Source organism: Leiobunum rupestre, chromosome 3, assembly GCF_980474605.1.
Source record: "Leiobunum rupestre chromosome 3, qqLeiRupe1.1.hap1, whole genome shotgun sequence".
Classification (NCBI taxonomy): domain Eukaryota; kingdom Metazoa; phylum Arthropoda; class Arachnida; order Opiliones; family Sclerosomatidae; genus Leiobunum; species Leiobunum rupestre.
Genome location: NC_143386.1, coordinates 47,417,988 through 47,435,250, shown reverse-complemented (window position 1 = coordinate 47,435,250; position 17,263 = coordinate 47,417,988). Strand labels below are relative to the sequence as shown.

The window sequence follows — 17,263 nt, the reverse complement described above, 5'->3', positions numbered from 1 at the left end:
ATTTTTAATCGATTTATTTACCCCCCCCCCATTCCCTTTTTATTACTATCCTCCCCTCCCGCCTTAATTTTAAAAGCGCCGTGATTGGTGTGATAATCGAATTTAAAATTATCTTAACCTTCTTTTTACAATTTAGAATTACGAAAGGAAACAAAAAATATAAATTTTTATTAAGAGACTAGTAACGTTCAAAATATTTCGATATCATGTCATAATTAATAATATTAATTTACAAAATACACAGAAACGCGTGTAATGCAAAGAAAAATAAGTTCTCACCCCTGTAAGTCGGGCATCCTCTCTTGAGTCCGTCGCGGGACGGCTTGGCGCACTTTACAGGGGCACTCGTATTTCTCCACACTGACGATTTTCCGCGACTTTACCGCGAGTTTGTGTATCGTTTGATCCCGTAGCTCAATCGTAAATCGGGTTGAGTATCGTGAGCGTTGATAGCAGTTAAAAGGAACTCCGAAATGGGACGCTCCTGTTTCGCGGAGAAGCGAAACGCGAAGGAGTTTTGGCGCCAAATTAAGAGTGACACCTTGCCGGGATGCTGGGCTGGCCGGAGTCTCGCACGCCATCCCATCCTATCCATATAAAACCGCCCTTTTCGTTCTGTTTAGCTCTCTCGGAGGCAGAGCGAGAGAACGCGTGCTTTGGTCGCGCGAGGATTCTGTCGGTGCGGATTTCTCTTCTGTATTTGGATCCCCCGACCGCCGACTCCTCTGGTTTTCGGCCGCGAGCCTCTTGTATAAAAGTGTGGCGGGGGGAGGGAGAAAAATATATATTTAGGAGGTCTCGAGGGTGGGGGAAACCGGCGGTGGCCACCAGTGACTCCTTTTCGAGCGCTTAGGAGTCAGATTGAGCCGTAACGTTTTAGCGAGTGCCTCTTCATCTAGCTAATAATGAGCGAGATTATTAATGAGCAGAATAGAGGAGAATATCTTGGTGAACTTAGAGGTGATTTTGAAACATTGAGCGTGAAGAAAAGTATGAAAATACTTTTCACTCCAACGTTAAAACGATACAATTTTATTTCCGCCTGTTCATTTTTATATTTGTACAAGTTTTTCGATTCTTTTACCGGTTATTTTCTTTAAAAAAAGATAATTAATGGTAAACTGTAGTAAAAGCACCACCATTTTTAGCTAGACGAACTACGGAGCAGAAACTACAACTGTACAATTGAACTGATCGTCAGATAGCTTTGACTGTAATTAATACGCAAATTAACTATTGAGATACAAGTGGATGGATCTACGAATTTCACCACCAGGTTTAAAGAATGATAGAGGTAATTGGCGCTAGTTACGTTAAGAACAAGTCGTAGCGTGTGTTAGCAAATGAGTTTTCGATGTAGTAAGATGTAAGAAACAGAATGACGCAAGAAACGACCATGATATCTGAGCAGGAACGAGCTAGAGAACGACATTATCAAGGAGGGTGAGAGGGAACGGAAGTCCATTCCAAAAACGTCACTGAAACGTCATCAGAGTATAGCTTTTTAAATGCGATGAATGGTGATTGAATGACGTATTTTAAATCAACTTCAGCCCCCCACAGCTCTCCCTTGAAAGTCCCTTTAATTTAAACGTCACAGACTCACAGTCAATATTTTCGAGCGACTCGCGAGTTGAGCTGTAAACTCGTTAAAATGTCTATCGCTGGGGGGAACAGAGGGTCCCGAACAAAAGAGGGCCTTCTCCCGCCCCCTCCCCCGAAACCTTTTATTCTTTATTCTATGGCAACCTCCACCAGCACCTACTACTCCTTTTGTCAAGGCGAATTTTCTTTCCGCGGCCGGATAACGTCTTCCTGAAAAAGACTCGTTCGAACCTTATTATCTTCATTTAAATGTCATACTACAGACAGTTCGCTCTCTTCGAAACACGCGCCGACGAAACTGCCCAACCTACACTGACGGCATTTATATGGAAGAGCTACTTCCAGTTTCATTTGATCAGATTTTATTACCAAACAATTTTAATAATTTAGATTCCTTGTTCGTTGTTTAGCTACTTTTACCGCGTTAATTATCATAGAGGAAAAAAGGTATTTAGCAGTGGCATGCCATTAAATTTTAAAGGGCCCTCCAAAATCCTAGTCAGGGCCCCAAAATTTAAATAAGCTTAAATGTTTGGAGTTAACTTTTAAAATTTTACAGAAAATTATTAGAATTATTACAAGAAATTTAAATTTGGAGTATGAATCATCATATTCCGCTAATTTTAGGAAATAACAAGATGTCACGGACATTTAAGTACACACAATCCCTCCGATGCTATAACTATATATAACCAGAAGTTCATAATAAACCCCTTCATTATGAACTTCTGATATAACCGAATTTTTCGAGTTACCTGGTTTTGGAAATAAGGCAGTGAAACATCAAATCGTTCATTTAAATAAATTTTTAGACACACTGAAATTTTCGAGTCACCTGGTTTTGGAAATAAGCTAGCAAAACGCGAACGAGTTAGATGGCGCTTGTGAAAATTGGTAGGAAATTCAAATATGACAATAGGCCAAAACAATTCGCTCGCTTTGGAACGAAAAGAGTACACCTTTTACCCCAAACTACCAACTTCTTCCATACTATAACAGCAGAAATACATGAACCGAAATTATCAGCGACCTATCCCGCTTATACTAAAGGCGTTTTCCCCGTCTCCCCCTCTCTTTACTCGGTTGTAGTCCCCCCCTCCGCGGAATGCAATCCTCTACGGGTCCGTGGTACAGATTTGAATACTCACCCTGGTGGCCGCCGTGAGAAACTTTAAAAAAACACGGACTAAAAAAATACTTAAAAAGTACCTTTTTCAGTCAGTGTAAAGAATTACAGCTACCATTATATCAGATATCAATTTAGTTAAAAAAAACCTGCTTTCTTGACGCAACAAACGGGCGGTTAAGGTTTTTTAAATATCCTATCAATTTATCACGTATTCTTAAGTTTTCTTCCATTATTTAAAAAGTTAAACTACTTTCCGACTGCATACTAAATGATACTACAACTTCACAATCTATCAACTAGTAAGCCTAGGTTCGCAGACTATAATACGTTCGATAATTTGACCTTCGTTCAACTGGAACAATTTCATTTTTCACTCACTAGATGGCATAATACTCTACCCGGCATGCACTCAAAAATATACCTTGGCAGCGGGTGGGTTGAAATATTTGAATGCTTCCTTGTCACCCTCCCCTAGCGCTGTGGGAAAACGCCTCAGAATAAAAAAGCAGTCGCTGATAATTTCGGTTCATGTATTTCTGATAACAGCCAAACTGTATTTTGAAGTTGCTCGCTATTTCCTAAAACATTACTCCAAAACTAGCGAATAGTTTTCGCCTAATAGTAGGTGGTTTCTTTTCGCCTGTTCTCGAACTAAAAGTGTACTCTTTTTACCCTAAAACGTTTTATTCGCCTGTTCCGGTGATTAGAATTACTCCGCCCCATAAACTATTCGCTTGTTCCGGAGTATTAGGGCTACTATTTTTACTCCTTCTGAAAAGGAGGTGTAAAGGAGTAAATCTGCTAGCCAGAATTTATCTCCTAAAAGGGCCACAGGCAGCCATTTTGAATAAACGTTTTTACTCAAACTATTCGCCACCACCGAATCGGAGTAAAATGACGTCATAGCCTTACTCTTCTTTCCACCTAGTGCATAAGCAGGTTGTGGGGTCCCGAAAATTGGCGTAGTTAAGAAATGATCAGTACTAACTAAAAATATAATATTTAACCAAGTCGCACTTAATTTTAAAAAAATGTCACTTTTATGGCTAAAATCCCCAAAACCTCTAAAATGGGAAAATGTTTAACTTCTTGTTCTCCGATTCCAAAAATTCATGACGGGCTACCGAGGGTATATGCTTTCGATTGACACATCACCGATTCTTCTAGACCTAATTGTTGAAGAGTTATGTGGAATACGCATAGAAATCTCAGAGGTAACTAGAATGCTGCCGTGTAACTGGCAAATGGGCCAAACGCCGTGGCAGACGATAGCCAGATCTCAGCCAATCAGAGCTCAAAGAGTGGTTCTGCCAAGAATTTAATGTCACCAGAGAGAATGACGTCACCTATCTCCCGCTATAGTAGCGGATCCAAGGAGGATTATTATCCTCCTTGGCGGAACCCTTCTACGGCCTCTCATTGGCTGAAGGTTCAAGGCGAACTGGCGTCAAGCTCGGCCGTAGGCGGCAGCATTCTAGTTACCTATGAGATTTCTATGGGAATACGGGAGCGGCGGCATCGGCTAGTTACACTTCACGTGGCCCAATAAGAAAAAATATGCTGCTCCATCATAACCCAAAAAATACTGGCTTTGCCACTGATATTGAGTGTTGACTTGCGATGCAAACGAAAACAACTTCAATAGGCCTTTCTATAAAGTATCATTAGCTTTCTTGTCTTGAGGTTTCTGCTGCGTCACGGGTGACGCATCGAAGGCGTTTTACTACGAAAAGCCCTGGACATAAAGCGTAAATTCAATCTCGAAATTGGACAGAGGCGTACCGAGGGTATAATAATCAGCTAGGCTAATACCCAAGGCACCACCTTAGGCCTAAGTCATCCAGCGACTTGTTCAGCCATTTATTCAGGTGGCCGGGTTACAATGCGTATATAGTTACGCGTGCATTTGCTAAGTGTTTGTTACGGGTTCTGCCTTGTAGAAGGCTACGTGTTATGGAAGTTTCGGAAATTCACCGCTAACTTCGCCGAAGCGTCGCTGCTGTCGCAAAAGCCATTTGCTGGTCAGGTGATATATAATAATAATAATAATCAGCTCTACCAAGGCACCACCTCAGGCTCAAGTCATCTAGCGACTTATAATGCCTTTAAATAGGTGGCCGGGTTAAAATTAAACCAGGTGGTGGCTAGCCCTTCATGCCACGCGAGCCAACAGCTCCCTACACTAACTATTACCGTCAGTGGCGTAGCCAGGATTTTGTTTCGGGGGGGGGGACACCATTGAAAAAAAGTAAAAAAATAAAAATATTTGTACGTACGACCTGTGTCCCCTCTGGCTACGCCACTGATTACCGTTAACCTCTACAAGTTTTTATGGAAGGGGAAAACCCCTTACACCAGTGGGGAGAGAACTTGCAAACTCAACGCAGAAGGAGTTGTTCCGAGTTTTCACCCAGAACCCGGCTCCTCTTTCTACGAGGCGAAAGTGTTAACCACCCCACCAAAATTTTAAAAATGGCGCCCCCTATAATCGCGATCGAAACGTGTCTAGGTGGCGTAACGTTATTATAATAACGTAGGCACCGCTCCGAGGTAGCGCTTACGATCTAGCGTCTGCTACAGTCAAATTAAAAAGGCATAAGAACGTTTTTTTTAAAATAAACTTATCAAAATACATGTATAAGAAAACGAGGCCAAAATTATATTAAAATGCAAGTTTAATTTTATGTAAAGCAAAATTTACCAATAACGATGAGGAAAAACTAATAGCGTTTTCTTTAGCCGCTACCTATCTAGGTTTCAATGGTGAGTCAAACGGGGGTAGCGATAGTTTTAGGTCGCGATTAGCGCCCTGGGGTTTAAAACTATTAAAATGAAAATTAAGCCAAAGGGGGCGTAGCGATAGTTTTCGGTAGAGAATAGAAAAAATATATAATAGCTTTGATATTTGAAAGATATGAGGGCAGTGGCGTAGCTGAGAACTCAGAGCCCCCCCCCCCCCCCGCAAAAATCTCTATGAGGCCCCCTTTTTAAATTCGAGGCCCCCTGAAGCTCAAGGCCCCCCCACACCGCGGGCCCTGCGAACCATCAGCTACGCCACTGTAGGAGGGTCCCCCTACATGAAAGGACAGCTTGGCGCCCGGATCAAAATGTACCCCTGAACCCGGGTTGGTACGCCTCTGAACTTGGATCGGCTAGCTATAATTTTAAAGATTTCGTATATAAGGATTTTCATAAAAACATGTACTCCGCCGCGGCAAAAAGTAGTTCGCTTGTCTTTACATCCCTAATGTTTTGGTAGGAAATTCAGCAAGAAACATATTGGGGCAGATTCGCCGTAGTGCGCCGGGGAAAGAACACCAATTATGCGCGTGGCAACTACGTCAGAAGAGAGTTTAAAGTCGAGTTTTAACTTCCCCTTTTCTTGTAGCACCTAACAGAGCTCTCGGCAGCTTGTGACGTCAGGTTCATGTTTCATCCTAGCAATTATGTTCCCCGCCGCAAAAAATCAGAAGTGTAACGCGTATACGTGAAAACCTTATTAGTACGGGTAAAATTCTGAGGACAGCTAGTCCCAATTTTCAATGTGGCCCATTTGGGTGTCTATTTGAGGATCCGATGAATCCCCAGCGAAGAGGGGTGGACAACATAGTTTTGGGGGGGGGGGGCAGAGGGGGCCATTGCCCACGAAATTTGCGTTCAATGTAATGGACCGTGTTTGGTAGTTTTCACGCTGAGTCGAATGAGACCAGCCACAGGTTCGTAGGCTGAACCGTTTTCGAGTTATGGTCGACTTTGTACTGAATTTCGTGGTTTATTCTCTAATATGCAAATAAAAACTCCCAAATTCTAGGACGAATAGTTATGGAGTTATGACCTAAAATAATGTTTAGACAACGTTGGAGGTTTAAATGCCAATTTTAGAACTTTTTTAAAATAGCACATATTTTGCTATAACTCGGAAACGATTCATCTTACCATGATCTTATGGACTGGTCTCATTCGATTCGGCGATAAACAATACGTAAGATTTGAAAATATGGTCGGTCCTGACCAAAATCTTGATATAACCTTTCAATATTTAGTGAAATTTCGAAAAAAAAACCGTTTTTGAGTGTACTTTTGGTCATAACTCCGAAACTATTAGTCCTAGAGACCCGCGGTGGGTCACATTCGACTCAGCGGTAAAACATACTACAAACACGATACCCAACTCGACTCGATTTCTAAATTTAAAATTTCAGGGATTTGTTTTCATATTAGAGAAAAAAACCACGTAATTCAGTACTAATTCAGTTATATCTCGGAAACGGTTCAACCTACGGACCTTCTGTTGGTCTCATTCGACTCAGTGTGAAAACTACCACCGGGAACAACACCAAACACGGTCCATTAAGTTGAACTATGTTGTCCACCCCGCAGTGGCGTAGACAGGGGGGTGTTTCCGGGTCCAGACTTCCCCTTGGGCCTAGCTTTGACCGGACTAAATTTCCACCCCCTTCTCGACCCTCCTCTTAACATTCGTATACTTCCGTATAACGGTCCGTGCTTAAAGGGACTTTCATGGGCGTGTGAGGGATAGGAAGTCGATTGAACGTCATCAGAGTGGAACGAATGGCGACCGAATGACGTATTCTAAATGGCCTCCCCCCACAGCTCTCCCTTAAAAGTCCCTTTAATTAAAGGGATACTTCTCTCTTAAGACTTAAACTATATATTCCTGGTTGGATTTTACTACGAGTAGTGTTAAGTTAACTTCATCATTTTAGAATCTAGAGATAATTTTTCGAACTTCAGATGACATACAGGGTGTTTGAAAAGGTTATGCAAAAATTTGAAGGAGTTGTAGGGGGTGAGTTGAGAAGTATGACTGTTTTCTTTTCCATTTTCCTACGATGAGTTAAAAGAGCGCCAGAGAGCTTCAAACCTTGGATTAATTAACGCATAGGGATATTCCGGTTTAGCAAAAACCTGGAAACCTATGCTAATGGCGCGAAAATGCCAAGCTATATCTGCGCAAGCGCAAAAAAATGGGGCACAAATATATTCAGAAAGTAGGGACACCTGGTGTTTATTTTTCGAACTAGTTTTGGCGTCTAATTTGAAAGTAGATATGGTAACGGGTGGCGTAATTTACGAACAAAAATTGTGACCCGTTTTTCGCGCATGCGCAGACGTTTGCACGCCTATTTTTCCCGATAGAGCGTCATTAGCACAGGATTTTCCGCAAGCGAAGGGAATTTCAACGAGATCTGAATATCCCTATGCGTTAATTAATCCAAGTTCAAACTGTGGCCTACTAGCCCCTGGAAGTAGGCTGCAACAAGCGCAAACCAAGCAGCAGGGAAATGCGAACACTCAGGTTTGGGTTGGTGTGATAGGTAAAAAAAAAGAGTTTGTAAACAAATTGAGGTAACCAGCATAAAAAAGTAAACTTAAACAGTGTTTAAAGTCCATGCTGCTTGGTTGTGCGCTCGTTGCAGCCTACTTCCAGGGGCTAGTAGGCAACACTAAAAAATTAGGAAGCTCTCTAGCGCTCTTTTAACTCATCCTAGGAAAATGGGAAAAAACAGGCATACTTCTCAGCTCACCCCCTACTACTCCTTCAAATTTTTGCATAACCTTTTGAAACACTCTGTATAATGAAATAGAAATAAATCCCAAAAGAAATTCGCCATAAATCCTATTTCCTTTCATAACACAAAAATCGACACTCCCTCCCCTCATAACAACGACTCAATTAAAATGGCATCTTAAACCGTAAAATTGTTAACTTACAATTCAAAATTAAGCCTATTTATTTATTGTTTCCTTTCTAGAAAAGAAAAGTATAAATTTTTTATTGAAACTTAAAATAATTGTTAATTTAGGCTACGGTATAAAATTATCATATTTTACCTAACAAATCATTACGCAGTGTCTCGCTAGAGGATGGTTTTTTTTCTATCATGACGTCATATGGCGAATAATTCAAAACAAAAATATTTCCAAACAAGACAAACTTATGGAATAATGTATATTAACTTATGATAGTACACTCCTTTATCCTTAGATATATCCACCATTTTGAAGGAAAATGATTTATTAGGGAAAAGCATGGGTGACATACTGTCATTTCTGAGTGGTACTACCAGACGTTTATAACAAACTCTCAGAATAGAGTACTTTTTGTACTGTATTGCAAAGGTTATAAACAGTATACGATACGTCTACTACTACACCTGCAAAAGATAAAATTAATTCATACTTATACTTGTCTTTGGCCCAACTATCCTAGCCATACTTAAAAGCAATTGAGTTGGGCAGACTTCATGACGTTTTATATAGAAGTCTATTCCAATTAGCCTTTTCCCATATTGAAAAACTATCCCCAAGCTACGGAGTGGGTTACTACTTTATGAAAGAGGAGTTTATTATGTTAGTGGCTAACTTTTTTCAAACGCTTTTTCTTGGCAGAAAACCACAAATTCAACTAAATATATAATTTTATTAAAATTTATAGCTCTTTGGTTATGGTTACAAATATTTTTGATAACAAATATAAAATGCAATTTGAAAATATGTATCAGTGTCTATATAGCTGTAGTGTTGTAAATAATTGACATAATTGTAAAACAGTGGTAAAATCATTTTTAACAAGTTTTAAATTTATGTACAAGCAAGCTAGTAAAAATTAAATTTAATATGCTGATATGAAAAAGATATTAACTATGAAAATAGCTCTCTATATCATCCGGAATATCTTCAACTCTAACTTTTTCATATTTATAACCAACAGGGTTTTTTTCACGTAAATAACGACAATAAATTCCAAATTTCCTAAATTCCGGAGATGGTTTTGGTATACCAGCCATCTCAGCCAAGCTATCTGAATATTGAAACTGCAAATTTAATTTCAACAAATGAGCGTATCTAATGGGCAATCCTAATTTAAGACGACAGTTGAAATCTTCTTCTTCGTCCGCTAACATTTCCTCTTTAGTTGGCAATAGGACTTTACCGCTCCAAAATTTTGCGAGCGCTTGAGCTTGTATATGAAAAAGGGGGAACGGTACAACTTTGAAAGGTAAACCAAAAATTGCCAAGTTAGGATTATTTATGCTTATATAATGTTTGAATAAGGGGCTAACTCTGCGGTCTTTCAGGTGCACTTGACAGTCCTTATGTAAAATCTGGTCAATCTTTAACTCGTAACCAGTGCAGAGCATTAGTACATCTATAGAGATTTTGTTTCCATCGGGAAAAATAGCTTCGGTATCGGATAAACTAGTAAAAGGGACTCTTTCTACTAGATTTACGGGGCAATTAGGGCCAGTAAAGATTGGTTTGTTGGGATGACAGAGTATAACTTTATTAGCTACATCACACAATTCTAAGCAAATGTCCATCCCCGAAGGCCCAGCTCCGAGTACTAAGATATTAGTGCCTTTGAAACTTTCATTGTTTCGATAATCATGGCTGTGCATGATTCGTCCTTGGAATTTATCCAGGCCTTCAAGCGGAGGGATTCGTGGATAAGTGTAGGAGCTAGAAAAACACACATTAGCGATATAAGATTATAGTTTTTTTTAGAAAGTTCTTACCCCGTAGCAATGATGATAGCGTCAAAGGTATAGCTTTCTTTGCTTTGAATTGATAGATTTGTTACATCAACTAGCCATTTCTTTAGAGAATTTGGGTTATTACGGTCAGGATCAACTGGTTTGATGTTGTCCACCCTTCTGCGAAACTAAGAACAATGGTGTTTGATTGAGATTTTTATCTCTATGGCTATTTGAGTTTTCATACTTTAATATGTTTTTCCAAATCAAAGTGTTTTGAGTAATTCTCCAAATATTTTTGTACTTCTGAATGATGTACAAATGACTCTCCTTCAGGGTCTGGAAATGGAAAATCTGGGAATTCCATAACTTGCTTTGGAAGATTTGTCCTGTAAAAATTTTAATTCTTATATATATAAAGCAATTTTCACAATTTTATGTAAGGGCAATTTACCTTAAATTGTCGTACATGCTAGAGTATATTCTAATTCCATGTTCATCCGTGCCAATCTGAGAAGTATGCTTCCAAACACCTCCCACATGATCTTGCTGTTCCAATATACAAACACTGAACTGAAGATCGGTGCTTTCTAAGAAACTTTTCGCTGCACATAGTCCCGCAGCTCCAGCTCCAAGTATACCCAGTCTATTCAAACAATCATTCATTATTACCAAACCAAAGGAAGCCCACAATGTACATGAAATGGGATTTTGCTAGCTCTAAATCAAGGATTTTTGAGTACATGTAAAATTGTAAATATTTCTTTAAATAGATTACTTTTATCATTGATTGTTTAAGCTGCTCATCGTCCTTATCTCTTTAAGGAATTATAATTTATTTCAACAACGAACACAATTGTCATTATTTTTTCAGCAAATTCCGTTATCATAAAGTTTACTTACTTTTATCAGCTGAAACCGAGCGTAACAACAGCTGGCGCTAAAAACGTATCATTTTCAAAATTCGTAAATACCCGGGCAACCAATCAGAGCGCACCGCCATATTTTGAAGAGCCGTTATTTCGTTTCGATTATTAGCGCCGTTTCATATCTGCTGGTGTCTCTAGGTGAACGTTGTGAAAGTTTGGTGTTCGTCGGTTATTTTAATCAAGACTTTTTAAGTTAACTTTCTTTTCGACATTAATATAAGGTAATTTTTAATTAATTTAATGTCTTTTGAGCTATAATCCCACTTGTTTTTTATTAACCTAATTTTAAACGATAAAAGGAAGAATTTTGGGGGCGTCATTTGGGTTTAGTTTGGCGCCATTTCCGACACGTTCCATATTGTGTCTTGTTTTCTATTAAATTTAATTGGCTTTGTAATCTGAGATTTAAGTAAATATAGAATATTAATTTTCTATAAGCATTCTCATAGTTAAGTTAGTACTAAGAAAACTTAGAGCATAAGCTCAAGTATCTAGTTTGTGTTCAGTACCAACAATTGAAATTGAATATTTAAGGCTCAATCATGTTAAATAGGAAAACCCAAGCAAATAGAATGCTGCAGGAAGGCACTACAGATGTAAGAATTAATTAGCATCTTTAAAATTTGGTAAAGGCTAGTGATATTCATTGGTTTAAGAAATTTGTAGGATAGCCAAACAAAACTGTCTACCAATAATAAAAGGAATGCTGAAGACTCTCCTGAGAAACTTGCTGCTAAAAAACGTTCAGTTTTTGATGATCTAACCAATGCATTAGCAAAAAAAGACAAAAATAAGGGAAAGAAAGTTGAAAGGAAAGGTGGTAGACGCAATGCTCAATTAGCCTCAGACTCTGAATCCGTCCAAAGCTCACAAGAAAGCAGTAGTAATCTGGAGCCTGTTATTACTATTGATGATTCTGATAATAGGTTGGTAGTTTAATTTTTTTTTTTATAAATAGTAGCCTACAATAATTGCGGGTTTCAATTCTGAATTCCTTCAGTTGCGATAGTACAAATTCCGTTCTTCGAGATGAGGATTCAAATTTTCCCTTAAGTGTTGTTGACTTTGATAAGGCTACGGCCAATGACCCTTTTGCAGAATCTAACTACGCAATGGACATATTTAATTACTACAAAGAAAGAGAAGTAAATGTTGTTTATTTTTATTTAAAATAGATCTGGGTTTTAATTTTGTTGGTTTGCCTTCTAGGGAAAATTTAGGTTGAAAAAGTACATGGCCCATCAGCCTGAACTATCCAAAGGAATGAGATCCATTCTGGCAGATTGGCTAGTCGAAGTTCAAGAAAGTTTTGAACTAAATCACGAAACGCTGTATCTAGCCATGAAAATAATCGACCATTTTCTTATGAAGCATAAAGTGGCCAAACCCAAATTGCAGCTACTAGGCGCTACCGCTGTATTTATTTCGTGTAAATTCGATGAACGGTCACCTCCCTTGGTTGATGATTTTTTATACATTTGCGACGATGCTTACTCGCGTAATGAGATGCTAGAAATGGAGCAGAAAATTCTCAACGCATTAGACTTTGATTTGGGCATCCCTCTATCCTACAGATTTCTCCGTAGATACGGACGCGTAAGTTTGAGCTTTAATTTTTAAATGTGCGAGTAATGAGAGATAAAATTAGTTTATTTTTGTAACTCGTTTAAGTGTGCCAAAGTTTCAATGGAGATATTAACGCTTGCCCGATACATTTTGGAAACTTCTCTCATGGATTACGAACTCATTTCCGTTCGAGACTCCAAAATAGCCGCAGCTTGCCTTTACTTGGCTTTAAAAATGAAGATGAGTTCCGAATGGGTACGTTTCCATCTTTCAATATAATACATTACATATATTTAAATTGGAATTTTAAAATAATTCTTAAGACAACAACGTTGGAATATTATTCGGGCTACAAAGCGGAAGAACTGGAAAATTTAGTACTGTATTTGAACAATATGATCGCTCAACCTAATCAGAAGAATTTACAAACAGTCAAAACCAAATATTCGCATAAGTAAACTTCATTTTAATCATTTATATACAAAGTTTTTAGAATTTAGTAGAAATAATTGCAAATTTAATTTCAGAGTGTTCTTCGAAGTGGCTAAAATTGCTCCATTACCTATCCAATCTACCGTGACATTAGACTCTATTTCGTAATTAACGATAAGCGTTTAATTGCTATAGAGACTTAATTGTATTTTTAAATTAGAGTGAGTGCATCGTCTTTAGAAATTTTCCTACAGAATGGTTTAAAATTTGTAAATATGGTCAAATATCTTTTAAAAACATTTTATCATCATCTTTCCCCCACAAATACTTTAAATATTGGAAAATTCAAATGTAAATACACCATTATTTCCTCATATAAATATTTTCTTTATCCACCCTAAAAAGAGGCCATACATTTGATTTTTCGTATCAAAATTTAATCTCATATCAAAATTTTTTTTAAATTCATCAAATTAAATTTTTTTTTAAAGTGCGTGATGGCCAATAAAAATCTGTTGTACATTTTTAGGCAATGGTTTCAGTGAAACTATAAACTGAAACATCTTGTAGGGTATATATTATGTCAAATGTTTAAGAAAGTAATAACTTTAATAAAAGAATATTTTAAAAAAGTTTTTGTGGGTCTTTCTATAAATTATTGTTCACTGTTTTTTTTTTCTAAATTTACAATGCTTTCCCCCTAAAGACAGGGTTGCCACAGTACCTGGAAAAGTCAGGGAATTTAAATATTAGTATAACTCAGTAATTTTTAAAATTATAAATCAGGGAATTAAAAAAAATATTCTATAAATCAGGGAAAAGTTAGGGAATTTTAAAAATTATTCTATAAATCAGGGAATTTATTTGGTTGCAAATAGAAAACGTTTTCTAAAATATTGGTTAAATAATACAAAATAAGTCTGAAAATCTCCAGAGATGATCAGGAAATTTGATTGTGAGTAAACTGGCAACCTTAAAGAGAGCTAATGTATTCATCCATATGTTTGACTGTATAATTTCAAGAACAAGCTGGGCAGTCTTAGCGAATTAATGGAAAGGCCTATTGGTATACAACAAATTAGGTCAAAATGGCCAACTAAACACACCCATTGTTTTTCATAGAGGCTAAATTAAATTACAGGCTATTTTTAAATTTTAAATCACTTCAGTAACGTTGGGAGCTAGGAGGGTGGCATTTTGAGAAGATATCATTATGTTAATAGACTGCAATCACGAAATGTGTATCTATCTTTTTCTTATGGAGGTTACAAACTTGCTTTATGGAGGGCAATAGGGCGCGATTTGGCAGGTAATGAAAAGTAAAAATTGTACTTGGTCCCTCCCCGTTCAACACCACAAATCGCCGCTATTAGCTTAATTGCTGAAACCACTCTTGGTATTATTGTGGTACGCTTGAGTGAAAACAACCACTCCCTCAGCTCAACTAATCTGTGCGATTAATTTCATGGAGGCATACCTTCCAGAAGTGGTGATATTACTGGAAGCGTCGCTTCATCCGAGGAAAGTGTCGATAGCCAAGATATTTTCACCCTTTCGATATTTTTTCCCAATAATTGATTAGGGTGTTGAAAAAACTACCTGTTCCAACTGTTGAATTAATATGTTTTTCTTTCATTGGAGGATTTTAGTTTTTTGCACCTCTCTTTTTATTTTGGTGAGTAACTTTTTTAATATTAATCTGATATGAACTTTAAAACCTAATTATCTTCAAAATTTAACTTGGTCCCTAGTTTTATCATTTAAATTTCGTGCGTAAAGGGGGTTAAACATGTTACCACAGAATCCTTTATCTCTTGGACAACAGCCGTTTTTTATGAAAACTAAAAGATTTGTTTAATAGTCCTCAAAGTAAACATTATCGAAATTATTGGGTGAAAATTTTCATTTACGTTCATTTAAAAAAAACCTTTTTTGAAACTTTTTACTCTTTACTTTTTTAATTAAAACATTTAATATTGAAATTATTAATTGAGATACTTTCTTCCTAATTTACGGAGTTATTGAAAACTATCCAGCCCCATTTTTTGGGCCCTGGGGGAAAACCCAGTCGCCACCCATGTTTCTTACTTATGGTCTATTACCATTGTTTACCCATATACTACCAAGCTGTGATGTTGTTTTCAACCGAGGGGTAAGTCACTCTCGAATGGCCTGTACACCGAGTTCGCGTACTTAGTACTGTTAAAGGTACGGATTTTAAAGAGTTCACGAACTCTTATTAGCACAGTCAGAGGTACGACAGTGTACACCGAGTTCGCGGAGTGACCAACCCCTCGTTTTCAACAACCAGCGATAATCTCATGAAGTAGTAATTTTAAAACTTAGTAACTCAATTTCACCTTTTCCCCCCGAAAATCTTCGACTATAATACATTTTTCGTTTCGTCTGCAAAACGTCGCAGAATACAAACCCCTATTTTATCTCTCAACATTATACAGAATAACTGTCTTTATGATTAACCCATCGCATTGCGTAAATTTTGTTAAAGCACAGACCTCTAACACCTAGAAGGACCCTTAACCACAGCCAAGCAGTTTTCGTTCACTTTACCCGTTCTTCGTCTACTTTCAAAAAAGTTGTTTGAAAACGATTTGTGAATGATAGTAGAGGAAGAAGGGCCCCATAGAGTCGCCGGTAAAACAATAATTCCGGGTCCCATGTGAGAATAACTTAATATTTTCGTAGATACGCTGCTCGGCAGGCTCGACGAAAGCGGGAAGCCGGTACAAATTACCGGGGCCCGATTTGTAACAAATCTCCCATACAACTATATTGGATCTGAAAATTAATATTTTTACGGGGTCAGGGCCCGCTCTCGGCGGCTCTGCTGCTCGGGCCCCGGTATGTTGCACCGACTTCCCCCATCTCTACTTGGTCCATGGGTACCATATAATAATCCGCTAAGCTAGTACCCAAGGAACCACAAACGGTGTCCTGGTCAAATTGCGTAAGAGGGTGGTGGCAAGCTCTTCATGCCCTGCGAGCTTACTATTACCGTTAACCTTCCCTTCCCCTGAGGGTTCCAACCCTTTTTTGGGGTCCCTATAAACCATCCACGGGTTACCCATTGATATGACTGGAAGATAATGTTTTAAAATCATTGTTTTTATGGAATCTAAATTTTTTAAAAACACATGATTGAAAATGAGCAAAAACCTTATTTATTTTTAATTGCGTAGACTTTCAAGTTTAATGCGTATTTACAGCAAAAAAACTTTTTTTTTCAAGCGGAGATACAGTAAATTGTCTATAACTTATTAAAAAATCAGCCAAGGTAGACTGCGAATCTCTAAAGGATTAATTTCTTTCATAAAACAAGTTTTTTCGAATAAGTGTTTAGAAATTGGAGAAAGAAGATAAATTTTAAAAGCTGTTTTTGTTTTCAAAACGTTTGCTTAAGAACCAAATATGTTAAAGGAAGTACAACCTTAGGAGGGAAATTCAAGCTTCCGTCATTACTTACATTCGACAGTGTAGAACTTAGTAGGAAATCCTACCCCCAAAGGATAGTTCTGTACTCTTCGCAGCACGGTGGAAAATTTGAATTTTCTACTAGGAAATTGAAGTCGAACCTATTTGTCTGTGGACAGGAATCCATACCTCTACTTGGAATGCTTATCCTGCCGTATCGCGTATGGTAAGATCACTCTGAAGGCTTTTGCCCCGCCTACGAGACCAAAAATTCCCTTTGCGCACGCTCCACTCTCACGTGGTTGTTTGTTAAGTTAACATAGTGACGTCAAAAACACCGTTAGCCACATCGAGACGAAAATCTGCCGCGATAAGCATTCCAAGTAGAGATATGGATTCCCGCTGTGAGCCATCGTGTTAACGAAAAACGTATTTACGTTACGTTTTTTGATGTCAATTAGCCTTTTCAGCTTACATAGAGCCATATAGCGGGTAAAGCGAGAAGTTCACAAACAGAGGGGTCTGACATACGTGCAAATCCCGTACACTCTAGAGAAAAATGATTTTAGAAATCTTGAAATCAACATGTTTAGTGGACGATAATGCAGCAATTTAGAACTTTACACGTTGGTCGCTAGGTGGCTCTGTACAAGCTGAAAAGGTTAATTCCA

At 38.0% G+C, this 17,263-nt stretch overlaps 2 protein-coding genes across 6 annotated transcripts; one reads left to right on the top strand and one right to left on the bottom strand.

The window, feature by feature from the left end:
• Positions 1-9,202: 9,202 nt before the first annotated feature.
• Positions 9,203-11,179, bottom strand: LOC149952415 (uncharacterized). 4 transcript variants are annotated; one of them, XM_090168500.1, is made up of 5 exons: positions 11,137-11,179; positions 10,688-10,879; positions 10,481-10,622; positions 10,276-10,421; positions 9,203-10,219 (listed from the first exon to the last, which is right to left on the bottom strand). In XM_090168500.1, exons 2-5 carry the CDS (start codon positions 10,702-10,704, stop codon positions 9,397-9,399), a joined length of 1,128 nt encoding a protein of 375 aa, XP_090024626.1. In that variant the 5' UTR covers positions 10,705-10,879; positions 11,137-11,179; the 3' UTR covers positions 9,203-9,396. The 4 variants fall into 4 exon arrangements, with proteins under 4 accessions (XP_090024626.1, XP_090024625.1, XP_090024624.1 ...); XM_090168499.1 differs by lacking the exon at positions 11,137-11,179 and adding an exon at positions 11,012-11,113; XM_090168498.1 differs by lacking the exon at positions 11,137-11,179 and adding an exon at positions 11,012-11,107 and having other exon boundaries at positions 10,688-10,953.
• A 53-nt stretch (positions 11,180-11,232) lies between these two features.
• Positions 11,233-13,741, top strand: LOC149952414 (G2/mitotic-specific cyclin-B3-like). Of its 2 annotated transcripts, none has more exons than XM_090168503.1 (8): positions 11,233-11,383; positions 11,716-11,758; positions 11,829-12,088; positions 12,163-12,307; positions 12,372-12,758; positions 12,834-12,983; positions 13,052-13,182; positions 13,256-13,740. In XM_090168503.1, the coding sequence occupies exons 2-8, from the start codon at positions 11,735-11,737 to the stop codon at positions 13,326-13,328; spliced, it is 1,170 nt and encodes a 389-aa protein (XP_090024629.1). In that variant the 5' UTR covers positions 11,233-11,383; positions 11,716-11,734; the 3' UTR covers positions 13,329-13,740. The 2 variants fall into 2 exon arrangements, with proteins under 2 accessions (XP_090024629.1, XP_090024628.1); XM_090168502.1 differs by having other exon boundaries at positions 11,255-11,383; positions 11,697-11,758; positions 13,256-13,741.
• The last annotated feature ends 3,522 nt before the right edge of the window (positions 13,742-17,263 follow it).